Genomic DNA, 22487 nt, shown 5'->3' with positions numbered 1-22487 from the left:
GCGAAGCTTGTGTTACCCTATGAGAAGCCAAGTTCCGATTACCAACCTTTGGGTCAACCGTACTCAGAGGAGGTAATAAATCAAAGTTCCTGAGTTCCCGGAGCAGCAGGTGATCTCCTGACATGGCCTTTGATGGTGCACAGGTTGTCTTGCAGAATTTGGAATCCAGGGTGTGAAGCTTGTGTTGCCCTATGAGATGCCAAGTTCCGACCACCCAAATTTGGGTCAACCGTACCGACTTCCAAGTTCCGGGACCCGGGAGTCGACAAATGAATATCTGATAACCAGCACACTTCCAATCAGGTAGTATTTCATTGAGCAATGAATCATCCAAGGGGTCTCTTATCAGACTCAGTAGTCAATATAGGCAAATGATAATGAAAACATGAAAGTTGTTATTATGCTATTTTTCAAACCCGAGACCCTGAAACCCATTGTTCAACATGTCCATTTTTCACTCACTACACAAATCACCAAGTTTCGAGTGCCAAAGCGTGAAACTTGAAACCCAGTGTGCAACATGTCCATTTTTCATGTACATTACACAATTCATTGAGTTCCGAGTGCCAAGTGCCGAAACCCGAACCCCGAGACCCGAAAATATGTATGCAACATTTCCATTTTTCACTTGTTGCACAAATCACCGAGTTTTGAGTGCCAAAGCGTGAAACTTGAAACCCAGTGTGCAACATGTTGATTTTTCATTTATATAACCCAAATCATAGAGTTACGAGTGCCGAGGGCCGAGGGCCGAACCCTGAGACCCGAAAATATGTACACAACATGTCCATTTTTTACTCACTGCACAAATCACTGAGTTTCAAGTGCCAAAGCGTGAAACTGGAAAGCCAGTGTGTGACATGTTGATTTTTCATTTATATCACACAAATAACCAAGTGCCAAGTGCCAAGTGCCGAAACCCGAAGCCTGAGACCCGAAAATATGTATGCAACATTTCCATTTTTCACTTGTTGCACAAATCACTGAGTTTCAAGTGCCGAAACCCAAAACTCGAAACCCGGCATGCAACATGTCCATTGTTCAATTATATTACACAAGTCATTGAGTTCCGAGCTCCGAGGGCCGAAACCCGAACCCCGAGACCCGAAAATATGTACACAACATGTCCATTTTTCACTCATTGCACAAATCACCGAGTTTTGAGTGCTGAAACCCAAAACTTGAAACCCGGCATGCAACATGTTGATTTTTCATTTACATCACACAAATCATTGAGTTCCGAGGTCCGAGGTCCGAGACCCGAACCCCGAACCCCGAAAATATGTGCACAACATGTCCATTTTTTACTTGTTGCACAAATCACCGAGTTTCAAGTGCCGAAACCCAAAACTCGAAACCCGGCATGCAACATGTTGATTTTTCATTTATATTACACAGATCATCGAGTTCCGAGCTCCGAGGGCCGAAACCTGAACCCCGAGACCCGAAAATATGTACACAACATGTCCATTTTTCACTCATTGCACAAATCACCGAGTTTTGAGTGCTGAAACCCAAAACTTGAAACCCGGCATGCAACATGTTGATTTTTCATTTACATCACAAATCATTGAGTTCCGAGGTCCGAGGTCCGAGACCTGAACCCCGAACCCCGAAAATATGTGCACAACATGTCCATTTTTTACTTGTTGCACAAATCACCGAGTTTTGAGTGCTGAAACCTGAAACTCAAAACCCGGCATGCAACATGTCCATTTTTCATTTATATTACACAAATCATCAAGTTCCGAGTGCCGAGGGCCGAAACCCGAACCCCGAGACCCGAAAATATGTATGAAACATTTCAATTTTTCACTTGTTGCACAAATCACTGAGTTTCAAGTGCGGAAACCCGAAACTCAAAACCGGGTGTGCAACATGTCCATTGTTCAATTATATTACACAAGTCATTGAGTTCCGAGCTCCGAGGGCCGAAACCCGAACCCCGAGACCCGAAAATATGTGCACAACATGTCCATTTTTCACTCACTGTACAAATCACTGAGTTTTGAGTGCTGAAACCCGAAACTCAAAACCCGGCATGCAACATGTTGATTTTTCATTTACATTACTCAAATCATCGAGTTCCGAGTGCCAAGGGCCGAGACCCAAAGCCCAAAACCCAACATCATGTATACAACATGTCCATTTTTCACTCATTTCACAAATCACCAAGTGTCGAGTGTCAAAACCTGAAACCCGGTACTTCAAATGGACACAAATTGTATTTGTATGTATTATCCATTGGTGTAGGGCTCAAATAACCTGGGAATTGTATTTGTCAGTACTCGGTACTTGGTACTTGGTACTTGGTACTTGGTACTCGGTACTCGGGACTCGGGACTCGGTACTCGGGACTTGGGACTCGAGACTCGGGACTCGGGACTCGAGACTCGGGACTCGGGACTCGAGACTCGGGACTCGGGACTCGAGACTCGGGACTCGGGACTCGAGACTCGGGACTCGGGACTCGGGACTCGGGACTCGAGACTCGGGACTCGGGACTCGGGACTCGGGACTCGGGACTCGGGACTCGGGACTCGGGACTCGGGACTCGGGACTCGGGACTCGGGACTCGGGACTCGGGACTCGGGACTCGGGACTCGGGACTCGGGACTCGGGACTCGGGACTCGGGACTCGGGACTCGGTACTTGGTACTCGGTCCTCGGCACTCGGTGATTGGTGGTCAGTGGTTGGTACTCAAGACTCGGTAGTTTCTCCCTGATACCCACCAAAAAACCCACACCCACAAGGTGGGTGTGGGTATATCATGGGGTATGGGTGGGGGTAGTGCTACTCATACCCCGGGGTTCACCCACACTATTCCCTATCGGTACTCGGTACTCGGCACTCGGTGATTGGTGGTCAGTGGTTGGTACTCGAGACTCGGTAGTCAATATAGGCAAATGATAATGAAAAATGACAGTTGTAGTCCATGTCAAGGTGAGTGATTTGGTAGTCTTTCCTTGTCATTCAGCAAAACATCAGCAATAATGAAAAAATGAAAGTTGTTATTATGCTTAACTCCTTACCAAAGGTTGTAGTCCAAGTCCAGGTGAGTGTAGTGGTAGTCTTTTCTTGTCAATTGGTTATCTTGTTACTCATTACGCAGTACTTGGTACATGGTAATTGGTACTCAGTATTTGGTTTTGATACTCAGTATCTGGGAATCAGTAGTCAGCTTAATCAAGGTTGTAGTCCGAGTCTAGGTGAGTTTATTTGTAGTCTTTTCTCGTCCATTGGTTACCATGTGACCAAGATATAAGCTAAAGAAATCCAAAACATCAATAATGACAAATGAAATACATGTGTGCAGTAAGTGAGTCTAAAGATAAAGAATGAATATTAATAGCGAGACTTGCACATTATGTCGAGATATCCAACATGACAAGCCTGTGATGTGATCAGAGACCTGGAATAACACCCATATACATCCATTATAATAGCTTAAAAGCTTAGAAATATTCATGAAGGATTGATGTAATGATAGGCAAAATGATGTGTGGAGAGTGACAGTAGACATCTTTTATACAAAGTCACATTTATATATGATTCAGGCCAAAAATATCATTACAAATATGTAGGATAGATTGTAAACTACCCAAGGAACCCATACTGCCTACTGCCCTGAGGGTAGGGGGTGGGTAGAAGGGATATAGTGAAAATATGAGTTGACCCAGCATTAAAGTCCTACCACTGCTCAACTAACCATTTTCGATGCTTTGGGTCTTTGAAGTTTCCCACACTCAATTTCTTACCCATTTCACTTCCTCAGTACTCAATTTTTGGTTGATTTGTCTGTAAATTTATGTCTATGATACTTAAGATATTTGAAATGTACCCCAGGTTTCTGATTATGAAGATTCAATGTTTTGAAGGCATGGGCCCCTTATCAGGCAAAATGGCAAGTATGCACACTAGCTCACAAACTCCAGCCTATTGTGAGCTGATCTTGGTCATAAGAAGCAAGAATATAAGCTATGCTCATTATATATTAAAAGGTTGGATCATGGATGCAAGGGCAAGATACTGAAAATTGTGAAAAAATGTCACAAGTGCAATTGTCTATGCTTTGTTCCTGGAGAAGGATCCTGTGTGTCCTGGGCTGGTTATATGATATATCTACTCCGAATATGCTCAGGAATAGACTCCCTACAGTCCTTGAGGTCCAGCTTTACAGGGAAAAACCCCCAGCGGGTGAACCACCAGAAGAGGGGGAGGTACACTATACAATAAAGGATTACCCTATGGTCCTGAGCTCCTGATACATTGTTTCTATTGTTGAATAGATGATTGAGATATAATTCCAAAGTCTGTTCACCTAGAAATGAACACATAGGAACATATTTTGTATTTTTATGTATATATGCAATATCCATTTAAGCACCAAGTCTCAACTACCGATTACCAAGTCCCGACACTTGATAGTTGATAGTCAGTATTTGAGCTCCGAGTGCCAATATTGCCTACCAATATCTCAGTCAAATGATAACCAAACCAAGACCCAAGTTCCAAACCTGACTACCGAATACCAAATATCAGTACTCGGGACTCGGGACTATTGGCTGGAGTACCCAACTATTGATTCCCAGGTACTGAGAATTAGAACCAAGTACCAAGTACCTGACTACTGATTCTCGGGTACCAAGTATCAGAACCAAGTACCAAGTATCCGACTACTGATTTGAAGTACCGGGTTTCGGGTTTCGGCACTCGACACTTGGTGATTTGTGCAATGAGTAGATGGGCATGTGGCATACATGTTTTTGGGCTTCGGGTTTTAGGATTCTGCCCTTGGCACTCAATGATCTGTGTAATGTAAATGAACAATGAACATGTTGCACACCGGGTTTCGAGTTTCGGGTTTCAGCACTTGAAACTCGGTGATTTGTGCAACAAGTGAAAAATGGAAATGTTGCATACATATTTTCAGGTCTCGGGGTTCGGGTTTCGGCCCTCGGCACTCGGAACTCAATGAATTGTGTAATGTACATGAAAAATGGACATGTTGCACACTGGGTTTCAAGTTTCACGCTTTGGCACTCGAAACTCGGTGATTTGTGCAGTGAGTGAAAAATGGACATGTTGTGTACATATTTTCAGGTCTCAGGCTTTGGGTCTCAGCCCTCGGCACTCGGAACTCGATGATTTGTGTGATATAAATGAAAAATCAACATGTTGCACACTGGGTTTCAAGTTTCACGCTTTGGCAGAACTCGAAGTTGTTGATTTAGATATCACCCAAAACCTGAACACCCGAATGTCAAATTTTCAGTGCCGAACCCCCAACCCTGACTGCCGGGTGCTGAGTCCCAAAGTCCGGAACTCAGGATTTGACATTTGAGATGAACGAAATTTTTCAGACATGTTTGAATTAATCTACGTATATCTATAAACATTTCACTAACCCCTGAACCCTGAAAGATATTTTTGTTGTCTTACATACCAAATTCCGAGTTCCGAGTTCTGGGACCCCGGACCCCCGAAACCCGGCAGTCCACAATTTCGGAGTTCGGGGGTTGGTAAAATGTGTATGGATATATGAAGGGTTGGTTTAAACATTTTAAAAGATGTCTCATATCAAATGTCAAGTCCCAAGTTTCGATTTCCGGGTTTCAAGAGTGCTGAGTCCCGAAGCCCGGAGTCCCGAAACCCGGAGTCCTGAAACCCGGAAATCAAAACTCGGGACTTGACATTTGATATGAGACATCTTTCAGAAATGTTTCAATCAACCTTTCATATATCCATGCACATTTTACCAACCCCTGAACCCCGAAATTGTGGACTGCCAGGTCTCGGGGTTCGGGGGTCCCGGAACTCGGAACTCGGGAAATTTGGGGAGATCAATAAAATTTGATTTACCCATGTTTAAAATATATTTTTGTTCTACATACCGAGTTCCGAGTTCCGGACCCCCGAACCCCGAGACCCAGCAGTCTCGGGGTTCGGGGTTCGGGGGTCCCGGCACTCGGAACTTGGGGAGATTTGGGGAGATCAATAAAATTTGATTTACAATTGAGTTGATTGGCAAACACATTGACTTACCCATGTTTGAAATATATTTTTGTTTACACATACTGAGTTCCGAGTTCCGGGTTCCGGACCTCCGAACCCTGAAACCCGAGACCCGGCAGTCCACAATTCTGGGGTTCGGGGGTTGGTAAAATGTGTATGAATATATGAAAGGTTGAATGAAACATTTTTGAAAGATGTCTCATATCAAATGTCAAATCCCGAGTTTCAACTTCTGGATTTCGGGAGTGCCGAGTCCCGAAACCTGGAGTCTTGAAACCCGAAATTCGAAACTCGGGACTTAACATTTGATATGAGACACCTTTCAAAAATGTTTCATTCAACCTTTCATATATTCATACACATTTTGCCAACCCCTGAACCCCAGAATTGTGGACTGCTGGGTCTCGGGTTTTGGGGTTGGGGGGTCCAGAACTCAGAACTCAGTATGTGTAAACAAAAATATATTTCAAACATGGGTAAGTCAATGTGTTTGTCAATCAACTCAATTGTGAATCAAATTGTATTGATCTCCCCAAATTTCCCCCGAGTTCCGAGTTCCGGACACCCGATACCCGAGACTCAAATTGTATTGATCTCCCCAAATTTTCCCAAGTTCCAAGTTCCGGACACCCGACACCTGACACCCGGCAGTCTCGGGTATCGGGTGTCCGGAACTCGGAACTCGGGGAAATTTGGGGAGATCAATACAATTTAATTTACAATCGAGTTAATTGACAACACATTGACTTAATCATGTTTGCAATATATTTTTGTTTAGACATACCGAGTTCCGAGTTCCGGACACCCGATACCCGAGACCCGAGACTGCCGGGTTTTGGGTGTCGGGTGTCCGGAACTCGGAACTTGGGAAAGTTTGGGGAGATCAATACAATTTGATTCACAATCAAGTTGATTGACAAACACATTGACTTAACTATGTTTGCAATATATTTTTGTTTAGACATACCGAGTTCCGGACACCCGATACCCGAGACCCGGCAGTCTCAGGTTTCGGGGTCCGGGGGTCCGGAACTTGGAACTTGGTATGTCTAAACAAAAATATATTGCAAACATAGTTAAGTCAATGTGTTTGTCAATCAACTTGATTGTGAATCAAATTGTATTGATCTCCCCAAACTTTCCCAAGTTCCGAGTTCCGGACACCCGACACCCGAAACCCGGCAGTCTCGGGTCTCGGGTATCGGGTGTCCGGAACTCGGAACTCGGTATGTCTAAACAAAAATATATTGCAAACATGGGTAAGTCAATGTGTTGTCAATCAACTCGATTGTAAATTAAATTGTATTGATCTCCCCAAATTCTCCCAAGTTCCGAGTTCCGGACACCCGATACCTGAGACCCGGCAGTCTCGGGTTTCGGGTTTCAGGGGTTGGTACATCTCGGTTTGGGGTTTGGCACTGAAAATTTGACATATATATTTTTGTGAGTGTTGTGCTTCTGGTGTCCATGCTTAGAAATAGGATTTGTTGCACACCAGGGTTCAGGTATGGGGTTTTTCCACTTCAGTCCTGGATTATTGGTCAATGCCACACATGATCGATTCATGTTTTTGTGCTTAGGGGTTTAGATTTGGTGGTTGATGGTAGGTATATGCACTCATAGTGTACATGTATCCTATGTGTTTGATTCGCTGGTGGCTACATCAGCTGTATGTCTTGATGGAACATATCTAGGCTCACCCATATATGTAATACACCCCCGTCAGCCCGCCCATCTATGTATTATCCCCCACATCAGCCAACCCATCTACAGTGGCTCAAAAAAGTGTCCCAATGTTTGTAGCTTTTCATGTAATTGCTATATCATGTGTCAAGACGTGGGAATATGACTAAGCTATAGGAAGATGTCGGAAAGGTCTGCTTCTCAGCTTCATTTCGGTTCCATATACCGTGGGAATATAATGACATTGTGTGAAGATATGAGTATTTTTATTTGATGACTCATTGGGACACTTTTTTGACTTTGAGTTTAACCAATGTAATCTCTATAATTCTAGTACTGTGTGTGACCTCCTTCTGCCCCAATAACTTCTGCCACTCTTCTAGACATATTCTGTATCAATTTTGGATATTCCTCTTTGGTGATTCCATCATACTCTGCTGTAACACTGTCTCATAGTTGGAATAGCCCCTATGGTGAATCTTGATATGCTACAAGTAATTTCTTGAGTGATTCTCAGGGGTATTCAATGAGGTTGATGTCTTGGGTCTATGTTGAACATGATAGAATAGTAATATCATGGTCTGCAAGCTATTGGTGGCTGATTTAGAGGTATACTTAGGGTCATTGTCTTATCACAAAACAGTATCTTCTTCATTAACTCATAACTCCTGCATGCTTCTTAGCAGACACTCCTGTCAAATGTGTATTTACTACTCTATATTCATCCTCCCCTTTGCTTCATAGAAGATTCCCACTCCATTTTATCTCATATAGTCCTATACCATCAAGTTTTCGTCTTGAAACTTAAGGTGTTTATTTAACTTTTCTTTATCTTAATGATTGTCCTATCTATTTTAATACAAATTCCTTGCCATATGATCTCATCCTGTTGATTTTAACCTTATCTAACTAGATAAACCTCTTTCAGTTATTAGCAGTCCAATATTTGTACTTGAAAGTAGCATCTTGTCTTTTCTTTTTATAGGTTGGAGACAGAAGAATCTGTTTTTCTTGATTATAGCTTTAAGATGGGCTGTCTTGAGAGTCTGTCTGACTATTTGAGTAGAGATAGTCATAGGAATGATGGAAATAATCCATTTAGTCACTTCATTAACATCAGCAGCCTTTCTAATTAGAATATAATGATTAAGAGATCTTAAGTCTTATAGAGCAACCTTCTAGATTGGCTACCAAATAACTTAAAGACCATAATATTACTATTCTATCATGTTCAGCATAGGCCCAAGACATCAATCCTATTGAATACCTCTGAGAATCACTCAAGAAATTACTTGTAGCATATCAAGATTCACCATAGGGGCTATTCCAACTATGAGACAGTGTTACAGCAGAGTATGATGGAATCACCAAAGAGGAATATCCAAAATTGATACAGAATATGTCTAGAAGAGTGGCAGAAGTTATTGGGGCAGAAGGAGGTCACACACAGTACTAGAATTATAGAGATTACATTGGTTAAACTCAAAGTCAAAAAAGTGTCCCAATGAGTCATCAAATAAAAATACTCATATCTTCACACAATGTCATTATATTCCCACGGTATATGGAACCGAAATGAAGCTGAGAAGCAGACCTTTCCGACATCTTCCTATAGCTTAGTCATATTCCCACGTCTTGACACATGATATAGCAATTACATGAAAAGCTACAAACATTGGGACACTTTTTTGAGCCACTGTATGTAATACATCCTATGTTGGCCCACCTGTCTATATAATACATCCTGCATCGGCCCACCTGTCTATATAATTATACCCCACCTCGGCCCACCTGTCTATGTAATAAATATTTTATAGCACCCTCGGCCCACCGGTCTATTTGATATCCCTTTCGTCGGCCCACCCGTATATGTAATACATTCCACGTCGGCCCACCTGTATATGTAATACACCCTACGTCAGCCCACCCGTCTATGTAATATTTCCCTACCTCGGCCCACCCATATATGTAATACACCCACGTCGGCCCGCCCGTCTATATAACAATATTTGCCTTACATCTCTCTTCAGCCCAGCTGTCTATAATATCCTACTCTACATATTACCCAGATGGGCCCACCCATCTCCATGAATGATCATATTCCCCCGGCCCATCCGTCAACATTAAGGATATATATATCATTGGCATACATGGACCCACCCGTCTCCATCAGAAATAATATGTGTCCCGGCCCATCCGTCATCATCGAGAATATACATAACATGGGCCCATGATCAGCTGGCCCGTCTCATACGGGATATTATGGAGGTCGGGTGGCCCGTATAATACGGAATTTGTCACTGAAGGGGCTCGTTGCTTTGTCCCTCACTCCATGGTGGATTTTCAGAAAGGCGAAAGGCAAGCCACATCCACCATTCCCCATTCACGAGTTAACCATGGGTCACTTGCAGACAAATGAACATGGACTATGCCCTTTGCAAGGCTTCCCGGCACAACATGGAAGGCATCACCAGGGCTGTCACCTTCTATGATATTAATTGTCAATACAACAAACACTTTCGGGTTCGGGTGGATCGAAGTCGATTTCTAGAAATGGCACCACAACTAACCATCATTCCCGGAATTGGGTTGTGGCACGTTCATGGCCATCAGGACAGCTGCTATGTCCGATATGCTTCTAACTTTATTGAAGGCATTGGTCGGATCGATGGAGAGATCATGGAGACGCTATGGGCACGGCTCAATTTGATCTCCCCTGCTGCTCGGGGAATGTCATCTCCCCACCAAAAGGAATGCCTTGATTATCAGATGAATGACTCCAATTTCTGCAAGATGATTCGCATGAAAAGGACTCTATGCCGGAAATACAAACTGGCTAGGAATGGTATCTTAGAAAGTGGAAAGGCATTCGACAGACTCGATGAAGCAGCACCCTCACATTTGAAGACAGAATGGTTAGCCAGGGAGAGGATAGCTCAGTCAAGCAGATTGAATGATCCTTCAGCCATGGATGAATATGAGATCAATATCAAAAAGGGTACGTTGAGTTCCATTGTCTCCGTCGAGGACTGAATTAATATTGCACTCAGCACCTAGCAAAAAGGAGATCGAGCTTAGATTGTTAGAGGAGGGTAACGCCCGCAATGCAGCACCCTCTCGCAGATCTGTGGCGACATGGATATCAACAGGGTTAGCAATTGAAGAGGCTCAGATTGCATTGCTCATTGAGGTCCGAAGGATCGGAAGAAGATCCACCGAGACACAGAGATTAGACATCGCCTGTCAAAGAGATCGGCTCCAAGGCCAGATAGATGGATTTGCTCGGTCTGCTCTAACACATCTCGGGGAGGGATTTGATGCAGATGATGAACCTGAAGACTTGGACGTAGACATTCTAGATGATCTCGATGATGACCCGGCGGATTTCACAGAGACATCTCACACATGGACAAACTCTCCCGAGCTAACTGTAATCCCATTGCCATCAAACCTGGGGGTTGATAGATGCAGATGATGCATGGCAGAGGATCTGATTCCCCTGGAGATGTCACTTCGTGAAGGGCAGGCCAATGATGCCCTTCACAATCTCCGCATTTACCTTTGCAACAAGGCCATCCTGTTCCGAACAACCGTTAGGCAGGCCAATTCCCAGGCCCTGAAAACTCGAGCTTGGTCCCAGGTGACGTCGATGCAGCAGGCAGTCTCCCTCCATGCCAGCATATATACAAAGACAAGGAAGCAAATGATGAAACTTGAGCCGGGGCAAGACCAGCTTCAGAAATACAAACCCCTGCTTCGCGAGCAACTCAAAATCAGCACTGCAGTGGGCGACCCAAATGCCCGAGGTCAACGAAATGAATCTTTGGCTTGGTTTTGGTCTGTTGAAGTCGACCTCGGGGGTCCTGATCAATCGTGGAATGAAGAATGTGAGTTCCCGCTTGCATGTCATATCCCACGGTTACCTGACTGGACCCATGCCAAGTTTACCGAGTCCATTGGCTGAGGGCAAAGGCACTACGGGATCGATGGAGGGAAGAAATGCTATTGGTCACATTGGAGATGGATTGGACATGTAAGTTCTTTTTGTGGAAAACAACCATATGGGGCGAGCACATGCAGGAATCATTGGAGAAACGACTTCCAGGTCACGGATGCTACGCCGGAAGGCAATCCCACATGTATTCATTGCTGGCACAGGATGTGCAGGCAGCTTTTCAAGACCTACAAAACGTGTTGATAGAGGCTGGAGATGAATGAACATTGTTTTCTCATGAAGTCCCTTTTTCCACATACATAATTGACGCCCGGGAATTGTCCGGGTCAGCCCATGTCGGAGTTTGAATTTTGTATCCATCCATCAGTGATTCTTATCTTCACATCTTGACCATCTTTCACTTGTATTGCCAGCGCCATAGTCCTGTATTAGCCATGTCTGCATCTCATGCATCCACTTCTGGCACTCTGAATCCCAGAAGCCATTACCGACCTCTGAAGCTGAGCCTTGCAACTATTTCCTGCACATTGGCAATGGCTGGATCGCGCGTCCATGCAATCATCTCTCAATATCGGACGGAAGCTGCCAACAATGGTCTATCTGCTGACCGGATCAAGTATTTTAAAGCCGGGCTGCAATGGGAGATGAATGTATGTCACCACTGCCCTGATGACTTTGTTGGTCAATGCTAAGAATTTGAGCAGACATTTGTCACACCACTCCTGCAGTACTCCGCTTCACAGAATATTGTGTCAGTTCTTCCGGTCCCTGTCGCTTATATCCTTAAGTTGTATCCCATGCTGACCTGGAACACTGTTCCGGACGACATCTTTTCATTCCACCTCCTTTCATTTCATGATGAGCCAATTGCAGGACATCCGTCCCAGATTGTGTTCGCATATACATGTCCATGGTGGATGGGAAACACCACAATCCCTGATCAACCATGGCAGTGGGATGAAATAATGGCTTCCTGCATCTCTCACTACCAGTATTGGGCGGTAAGATGTCAGCTGAATTACCTTGATTGATGACTTATCTGTTTCAGCTTAATGTTGAGGATGATGCTTTGGTACTTCCAGAGAAGTTGAAAAACACTTCGACTCCACCACTCATGGGACTGAGATTCATCAAAGAATGCATGGAAGCATTGCTGGAGGAGCAAGATCAGGGCATCGAAGCTAAGATGGGAGAGGTGAAGATGTACACTGACATGTTAGAGAAATTGAGGAAAGGCAAAGGAGTGTAGTCCCATTCACTCTTCATTGTATACAAGATGTAACATATTCTATGCATTCAAAAATCTCACATTCGAGTCCCAGACGCCCAGGTCCCGAGTCCCGAATTTTGGAGGTCGGGGCTCGGAGACCCGGAGCTCGGCAACTGTGTTGGGTGTCAGGGTATCCAGACCATTGGAGATAGCATGTGTCAGTATTTTGCGTTTCATGGTTTATGTTGGGTGAATATGGAATCGGGGATCAGGGACTCGGTATTCAGAACAGTGTCAAGTCCCAGGTCACGAGCTCCGAGTCCCGAGTGCTGAACCCTGAGTCCCGAGTCCCGAATTTCGGAGGTTGGGGTTCAGCGACCCGGAGCTCGGCAACTGCTGGGTGTGGGTTTCGGGACTCAGGACTCGGAGCTCATGACCTGGGACTCAACACTGTTCTGAATACCGAGTCCCTGACACCTGATTCCATAATCACGAAACATAAACCATGAAACTTAAAATACTGACAAATGCTATCTCCAATGCTCCGAGTACCCTGACACCCAACACAGTTGCCGAGCTCCGGGTCGCCAAACCCCGACCTCCGAAATTCGGGACTCGGGACTCAGGGTTCAGCACTCGGGACTCGGAGCTCGTGACCTGGGACTTGACACTGTTCTGAATACCGAGTCCCTGATCCCCGATTCCATATTCACCCAACATAAACCATGAAACGCAAAATACTGACACATGCTATCTCCAATGGTCTGGATACCCTGACACCCAACACAGTTGCCGAGCTCCGGGTCTCCGAACCCCGACCTCCGAAATTCGGGACTCGGGACCTGGGCGTCCGGAACTCGGTATTCAGAACAGTGTCGAGTCCGGAGTCCACAATGTCGGGGTTCAGGGTTTTGTTAAATGTATATGGCAATAACAAATGTTAATTCGAGCGTATTTATACATCTTCCCCCAGTCTCAAATATCACGTGCTGAGGTCCGGGTGTCGGGACTAAGTACCCCGGCACTCAGGACTCCCATATGTCAAGTCCCGAGTTCCAATTATCGAATACCGAGGCTTGCATCCAAATTATTTAGTCCCACATATCACTTGGGAAATGCTCAAAATTGAGTATTGAGGTCCAGATCACAATTGGTACATGGTATTCATTTGTTGGAATCTATATAGGTCACAATGCTTGCTCTTTGTTTGATCTTTCACACGCTGTATGCACCATCCACACTAGCCCATCCACATGATGGAACACCAGCATAAATATGAACAGCATCCCTTATATACCATGCCCAAGCAATCCGATCCCCTTCCACATCATACACTCCATGTCTCACAATCTTTCCGGAAAACGCAATCATACAGCCGGAATTGTACTTGAACTCCAGCTGAAGGTTTGGCATTGTCATCTGAGCATTAGAATAGTCCCCCACGGTGGTGAGAATGTCGAAGCATTCAGCAATGGACATGTGGTCTCGATGATGGGGGGTTTCCCGATTGGAAATGATGGAGAGGGTGTTAAACACGGATGCCCAGTACTGCAGGGCCTCCGGCATCTGTGGCAGATCCTTGCTTACTGCTATATTTCCAAGGTTTGACAAGGTTCTCAACCCTGCCCAGTACTGCTCAGGATGCATGACTCTGAGTGCTGCAGACGCAATGGCTGCTGGCCTTGCAATGGCTTTGAGGATATTCTCGCAGGAAGGTCCCTTCAATGATGCAGATACCTCCGTATCGGACACATTCTTTGGGATTGGTAAGTATGACTGCCAGAATCACCATCTCATCAGATCCTACCTCGTGTCCCTGTTGAAACCATGCCGGAGATAGATTGATGCATCCGGGAGTTGCTCCAACATCTTCCGAGCCCCGGTTGAACAACCTTTGATTAGTTCGCCAATTGCCATCAGCCCTTACACTTTTTTCGAGGCTTGGAGAGAGCAAATAGGTGGCCTCCCTGATTTCCTTCTGTAGGTTCCATTAATATTCGATATCCATCGAGTAACAATGTATATTACACACCTGGGTGGTGTCTGTCAGGGCGTCTAGGAGATACCATGCAATGATGGCACCGGATGCATCAAGAATTATTGCAGGTTCATCGACCAACCTTTTGCCTTCATGGCCAGGAGGACACTTCTCAAGTAACCTCGCCTCTTTATGTTCATTATGCCTGGTGTCCTTTGGGGACATCAATTTGCTATATCTTGCAATATCCATCTGCATCTGAACTGTCATGCAGGAATTTGAATGATAAATAGAATTTTCCGAATCTGCAGGAAGACCCACTGGGATTTTTAGATGCCTTTATGAGTACATCAGCCAAGCGATTGCACGCCATCACCAGATCAGTGTCTAGGTTGGGGGAAGGTATGACTGGGCCTCCTCCAGTCTTCTCTGCCTTGAATTTCTGTTCAGTATATTCCCCTGCTTCATAAGTCACAGTCAGGGCCCAAGTGCGCCAGATGTTTATGCTATCAGGAGGGGAAGGGGAAGAACCGTTCATGCTGGATGTTAATCTTGGGAAATCAGACGCTGAATGCTGGATGTCCGGACTTTGGTGTTATAGGGGGTGGAGATAGAGAGGATCAGATAAGGGAGCCATGGATAATTTTGGCTGCTGTCAAAGATGTATTATTATCCATTGCTCAATGAAATACTACCTGATTGGAAGTGTGCTGGTCATCAGATATTCATTTGTCGACTCCCGGGTCCCAGTACTCGGAAGTCGGTACGGTTGACCCATGTTTGGGTGGTCGGAATTTGGCGTCTCGTAGGGCAACACAAGCTTCATACTGCCATATCAGGAGATCACCTGCTGCTCCGGGAACTCGGTAACTGTGATTTATTACCTCCTCTGAGTAAGGTTGACTCGCTGGTCATCAGATATTCATTTGTCGACTCCCGGGTCCCGGAACTCGGAGGTCGGTACGGTTGACCCATATTTGGGTGGTCGGAATTTGGAGTCTCGTAGGGCAACACAAGCTTCGCACAGCCATGTCAGGAGATCACCTGCTGCTCCGGGAACTCGGTAACTTTGATTTATTACCTCCTCTGAGTACGGTTGACTCACATTTTGGTGGTCGGAACTTGGCTTCTCGTAGGGCAACACAAGCTTCGCACCGCGGATTCCACATTCTGCAAGACAACCTAAGCACCATCAGAGGCCATGTCAAGAGAGCACCTGCTGCTCTCTTCAGAAACATCTCAACTTTGGTTGGCCATTTAACACGGAAAGTATTAACTAAATTATGTGTTGAGTTCTGGGTCCCGGAACTCGGAACTCGGAACTCGGTACAGTTGACTCCAATTCTGGTGGTCGGAACTTGGCTTCTCGTAGGGCAACACAAGCTTTGCACCCCGGATTCCACATTCTGCAAGACAACCTGTGCACCATCAAAAAGTATTAACCAACTTATGTGGTGAGTTCCAGGTCCCGGAACTCGGAACTCAGTACAGTTGACTCAAATTCTGGTGGCCGGAACTTGGCGTCTCGTTGGGCAACACAAGCTTCGCACTGCCATGTCAGGAGATCACCTGATGCTCCGGGAACTTGGTAACTTTGATTTATTACCTCCTCTGATTTGGTTGATGTACAACTACCTCAGCTCCATCATGTCTACAATTATGATACACATGGGCCCACCCATCTATATTGTATACCACCCTCGGCCCACCCGTCTAATACAACATCCCATACAACACCCTCGGCCCACCGGTCTAATTAATATGCATCTGGGCCCACCCGTATAATACAATATTTTATAATACCCTCGGCCCACCTGTCTAATTTAATATGTGTCTGGGCCCACCCGTGAATGTGATAACAAGTACCTACCCATCTATCTCATACACATCTACCTTAATACACCCATCTGCATAATATCCAGCTACCTCGGCCCACCCGTCTACCTAATATTCATTTACATCAGCCCACTCATCTACTCTATATATTCCCTGCATGGGCCCACCCGCCTCCATCGGGAATAATTTGCCTCCCGGCCCATCCGTCATAGTTGAGAATATCTTTATCATGGGCCCATGGTCCGCTGGCCCGTATCATACGGGATATTATGCACGTCCGTTCCCTCATATTATACGGAGATAGGTCACTGTAGTATGTGTTACTTAAGCTACAAAGCTGAATCATCATGCCTGCTGTTGAGATTTTATTGGATAGTCTGACAAGGGTGGATCATTAATTACACTAATGAGAAAATCTCTCCTTCTCAGTGAAGTATTATACTCTCAGAAATACCCTTGTAACACAGGCTCCAAATTTTGTTATTATTATCAAGCGCTACAAAGTCTATCTGCAAGTAAACTCAAACTACAAATGTGAATCATTGTTCTTGCTGTTGAGATAGTATTGGATAGTCTGACAAGGGTGGATCGCTAATTCCACCAATGAGAAAAGCTACCCTTCTCGTCAAAGTATTATATTCTAAGAAATACCATTGTAAGTTGTAACACAAAGTCCAAATTAAGTATGTTCATTCCCGGCGCCCGCTAGTACCTTCAACTTACAGCTATCTGCAGATGGCCTGTGTAATGTAATGTTCCCCATGCATTAAAATCTATAGTATAGGTTGTCGTCGTCATCGCTGTCATCCTCCCTGTCCGAGTCTGACTCTTCAGGCTCATCAACATCCTCAGTACTACTGTTACTATCCTCGCTGACATCACTTTCGTCGTCATCTTCTTCAACATCATCTTCCTCAACATTGCCTTCCTCAACATTGCCTTCCTCCATGTTATTTTCCTCAATGACATCTCCCTCGGCATCTCCATCCTCGATGGTGTCTTCCTCGTCGGATGATTCGTCTCCGCAACTGAAAGCGTCATCCCAATATTTCTTGGAATGTTGCTTGATTGCTGAGGAGGTGTACTGGACCTCGTGTCCAACACCAATCCCAGCAAATCGCGCAAACATATCTTGATCTGCAAAACTACAAAGCAAGGTGAGTGTAGGCTGTAGCGTGATGAGGACCATTTCTCCTTACATATTTACATAAAAGAACTCCCAGTCGTCAGTTTCATGCTGAAGCCTTGCGAGAGAAGGACCGTGTCTGAGGAGAGTATTTGAACGCCCCTCTGAAAACGCTGGAATGAGATGGCAACCACGGATAACGAGTGACGGGTCGAGGAAGCCAAAAGCATTGTCATCAGTCTCAGGGACAAATCCGACTTTAGGTAGGCAAGCTTCTTTAAGGCCCCAGCGATAAGTAGGATCCACCCCGAGCCATCGAACCCAAAGAACTTCTACACTTTGAGACGAACAATTTTGAGCTTGTGATCCAGTATGCAATACCTGTATGCGAAAGGCACGTAATACCTGCGCATACCAGAAAGGGTGTGCATTCTCGCCCTCTTCCCTCGATAGTGTCATGACCATGCAATTATGTCCCGGTCGCATGGAGTCTTGGTCACGCCGAACATCGTAGGTAGTGTAGTTGACTTGAAAACGACGTGGTTGCTGGACTCGAGACAGGTTATTGATGAAACGCAGCTCATTCCTCTCGGAATCAGAAAACAGATGCTCATCGCCATCATATTCGAGACCCAGCAAGCGAGATAGAATATGGTTTTTGAGTTTGAGAACGAAGTCCTAATATATATCTGTATCAGTATCTGTCAAATGAGGTGCGCAAGGGACAAACTCTGACTTTGACTGCCGGATCAGATGAATGGTCACGAAGGAATGTTGCAAGGTTGATGACATTGACGCATGAATCCGATAGGTGATGATGAAGTTCTGGAAATGTCTCGACAGGTTCCTCCGAGTCCATTTCAAGGTCCTGCCGCTGCCGCCTGATATGTGTGTGCCGCCTTTCATGTTTTGCCAGTTGCTTCGGAACATCCTGTTTGTTGGTCATTCGGTAAAACTTCTTAATAAGGCAATGTGCGACTTCTCCCTGCGTCTAAAATGAGCTATAATTCACGGATATACACAGTTGAAAAATGTGCTGACCAGTTGGGTACTGTATGAATCGGTGGTGCCAAACGCTCGTATCGATTGCACATAGTCACCGAGAGCATGTAACTTATACGTAAATAGGTTGAATGACTTCGGTCGAGGTCCTGTTCGGTCAGCCGCGTTTGGTCTGGACTGAGATTCAAACCCATCATGTTGTCTCCTGTGACGTGCAGACACCTCACTCGGAAGTTCCATAGTGCGAAAGGCTGAGCAAGTAAATTTGCTGAACCTTCGAAGCTGAGTTCCCAGTTGTCGAAGGGACTGGCCAAGCAATTTCAGGGTGTCGTCAGAATGAAGGCGCATCTTTGCAAGGGCATGCCATTCTGCCATGCGAAACAGGAGAACCCTGATGACGTTGTCATGCTCTTCGGGAAAAAGCCCCTCAAAAGCTGGTATTGCACACTGGAATGAATAAATCGGTCAGAATATATCTGAGTTGTGCGTGAGATAATAGAGACTTACCTGCAGCATATCTTCAAAATGTCGAGCTGCTCGCTGTTTCATTGATGAAACATTCTTGGGGAACCATTGAATGGAACCTTTCCCGAAGGAAGGTATTAACCGAAACCTGGTGTGCGAAGGCATCAAAGATGAGAATCGATCAGAACCAAAAGAACACCGTACCTTTCATTGAGGATGACAATCTTCTGCGGGTCAACTGCAAAGAGTAGCCGCATCAAATGTGTCATTACTGCTTTCAATATTCCGAGTTCAAATTCATGCAGCAAATCAACCACAAGGGTGGGAAAAATATTGAAACCAAATGGTGAGAGGCGATCTACAAAGCTATTCTAGAGAAATGTCAGTTCCACATTGCGAGAGCAAGCATCAAACTTACAACAGTAGGCACCAATGAAAGATCTTTCAGAATACTCTCAACTAAGGCTCCCTTGATGGGAGCACCACGCATATATATCGCATCATGGGCTTTGGCCACTTTATTGGTAACATATGTGCGTAGCTGGTTCATTCTTTGTGAGACATCACGCAAAAATCCAACACAGTTGAACATTGACTTTGGAGTCAGACAACGAGGGCATGGCCGATTCCCTTTATCATGTATGGTTGCTATAAGGACTCTACAAGTATCAACACCCAGTCAGTGTCGAAAAAGAGACGAGGATGAGAGTAGATGTACTTCTCTGGATAGTCTGCTGAATACGTGAATATCCTAGGGAAAACACGCCGATACACCCCATCATAGCACTTAACCACAATGCCGTTCTCATAAGCATGGACAAACTCATCATCCAGGAGGATACACCACACTGCATGGAACAGCTCCCGCTTGCAATGTGTAAGTATATCGTCATAGTTCTTCCTCAGTGAAAAGGTGGATATGAAGCTTGTAATTGACTCTGGTAGCTACATGAGATACAAATCAATAACACGTCACTGGTAGACAGACATCTAGAAAGCTTACAGTGGGAATAAAAGCTATTGGGTGGCAAGCGCCAGAGTTAGGATCCAAACGAGCATATTTTGATAGATTCCCAAAAAAGAGATATATCGGCCATGCTGATGCATGCCCAAACTGAGTTAGGTGGGTGGCATCGGACCAGAACATAAGGCCCGCAATAACTCTCTCCAGTTTGCAACCATCATCCCTTCTTTGTTTCTGTAACTCGTCGTGAGCCTGAAGCCATGTGTCCGAGGTGTAAAGCTCATCGTAAAGTCGTTGCTCTTGCCCTGTGACTGGTGATTTCCAAATACGCCTGAAAGGCGTCAGATGGAACCATTTCGAAGACTGCTCCGAGAATGCAGCTTGTATAACTGCAGTGAGTGGCCGGTAGAAGAGCCCAGAAACTGAGAATACACACCCATTCCCTCTAGGATTTTTCTCCTTTGATGGCACCATAATCTCCACGTCTGTCTGCTTCCAACCATCTCGTTGCAGAATGTCCAAGGTGTCGGCGTGATCTATAGATGTATCAAAATTCTTCATCTGAGTGTTGGGGTTGAAGTGCTCGAAATCATTGACATTGAAATCCTCCGCTTTTATCACGTCATCGACCAGACGTTTGGCCTCTGTCATCGACTTCCGATCGCTTCCTGTCACCAGCCACGACATCAGCCTCCAGACTGACATGTTTTTCCAAGGCCAAGGTGGTGCCGTTGGACGTGAAGGGTCACCCGAGGGCACCTCACCATCCTGTATGCTGCGGTCACTAGTATGGGATTCAGTAGGACATATGTTGGAGAGTTCATCTGCCGATACAAATGCATCTGGATCATATGAAGGGCGATGACGATATTGGTGGGCAATGCCAAACTTATTGAATAATGTGCAGATAGAGTCGAAAACGTGGAGAATTACGCGGGTAGGACGCGAGGTTGGCTGATCCTGAGCGAAAGGTAGTGGTGCTTCTGGAAGTTCATCCCTATATCGCAGTGGGAGTCTCTGCATGCGCCTTGGGCGTGAATTATGATCACAGTCCAGAGTGGTGGAAGTGTCTGGGGGAGGAGAACTAGTTGGATTGTGGCCAATTGAATTGTTGGTGGATGGGGAGGGAGCGATGCTGTTGGATTGATCCAGTATCTGGGGAGTATGGTTGATTGTTGACTGCTCTAAATCGATGCCTGAGGATGAAGCCACTAAGGTCTTGGATACTAATTAGCCTGTCACCCATGGACGATAAAATAAGTATCACATACCTGGTCTTCATCCGCTATGGAGGGTTTCATTTTCTTAAACACCTTAACGTGCCGGGGGTCTTCACGAGCTCGATGTTTGAAATTCTGGGCTTGTAGATCCACATGGTGCTTGTAATGGTTGCAAGTCCTACGATGTCGACCGAGCCCCGTGTAGTCAGAGAACTTGCCTGGACAGGGCGGCCCACATTCCCAGCGGTGATGGTCCATCGTCAGAAGACACAAAGTCAGACACAGAAGTATGCAGAGAGTAGATCTAGTAATGTTCATTTCAGGTCGATCATTTCCCAGCAGTTGACCATCAGGTCAGCAGTGAAGTGGAAGAACTGTAGGTGTAGTACTAGCAGCACTGCCACTCTATGTAATAGCTCCACTTCCGTAGCGCGTCACTGCAATGTGATATCGACCTCAAATACTATATATCTATGTATGTCATGTAAAACTCGCAAAGAATGAACTCAGAGTTGTGTCTCGTGTCAATGCCAAAGGCAAAAGGGCTAATACAACTATTGTATCAATTCAAGAAAGCATCGTACACGAGTGCAATGTGATGGTACATTGGGTATCTGAAAATGGTGTGCTAGAGTACAAGATGATGATGAACGCTAATGGTAGGACTGAGTGACAATGAGTATCAAGGTGGGTTTAGCAGCAGGCATCTACCTGTGGGTACTATATTATGGTAAGCTCTGGCCCCGGACAAGTGCAGCAGTGCGAGCATGCGTGCATGAACATGTGTTGTTGGCTGGCCCTGCATCAAACGCTTCCTCTGCCGTGCGCTTGGCTGTCCTACTGCATGCCATCGCATTATGCCAATTCTTATAACGATCATGAGCCATTGTCAGACTTGCGAGGGCAAGCTTAGAAAGCATCCCATCCCATCCAAAGGGGAGAGTGACAGGCGCGGCCAGCAAGGCCGAAACGTCAACATTTGGGCTGACCTGTTGGGACAGCTGTGCATACTGTTCCCTCATCCAGGACAGT

The 22487-nt window shown here is 45.4% G+C and overlaps 2 protein-coding genes across 2 annotated transcripts; both read left to right on the top strand.

Moving 5' to 3' along the window:
• Nucleotides 1–10108: 10108 nt before the first annotated feature.
• Nucleotides 10109–11917, top strand: F5891DRAFT_939182 (uncharacterized protein; the record flags this gene model as incomplete). The annotated part of the gene is made up of 4 exons (XM_041374215.1): nt 10109–10697; nt 10750–11156; nt 11187–11586; nt 11643–11917. Coding segments are annotated over 4 exons (1671 nt in total), but the record flags the coding sequence as incomplete, so codon positions are not given.
• Nucleotides 11918–12088: 171 nt separating this feature from the next.
• Nucleotides 12089–12903, top strand: F5891DRAFT_1180996 (uncharacterized protein; the record flags this gene model as incomplete). The annotated part of the gene is made up of 3 exons (XM_041366000.1): nt 12089–12304; nt 12359–12655; nt 12703–12903. The coding sequence occupies 3 exons, from the start codon at nt 12089–12091 to the stop codon at nt 12901–12903; spliced, it is 714 nt and encodes a 237-aa protein (XP_041233553.1).
• Between the last annotated feature and the right edge of the window lie 9584 nt (nt 12904–22487).

The sequence above is a fragment of the Suillus fuscotomentosus genome (assembly GCF_016647785.1).
Source record: "Suillus fuscotomentosus strain FC203 chromosome Unknown F5891scaffold_2, whole genome shotgun sequence".
NCBI lineage: Eukaryota > Fungi > Basidiomycota > Agaricomycetes > Boletales > Suillaceae > Suillus > Suillus fuscotomentosus.
This window is presented reverse-complemented; position numbering and strand designations above follow the sequence as displayed.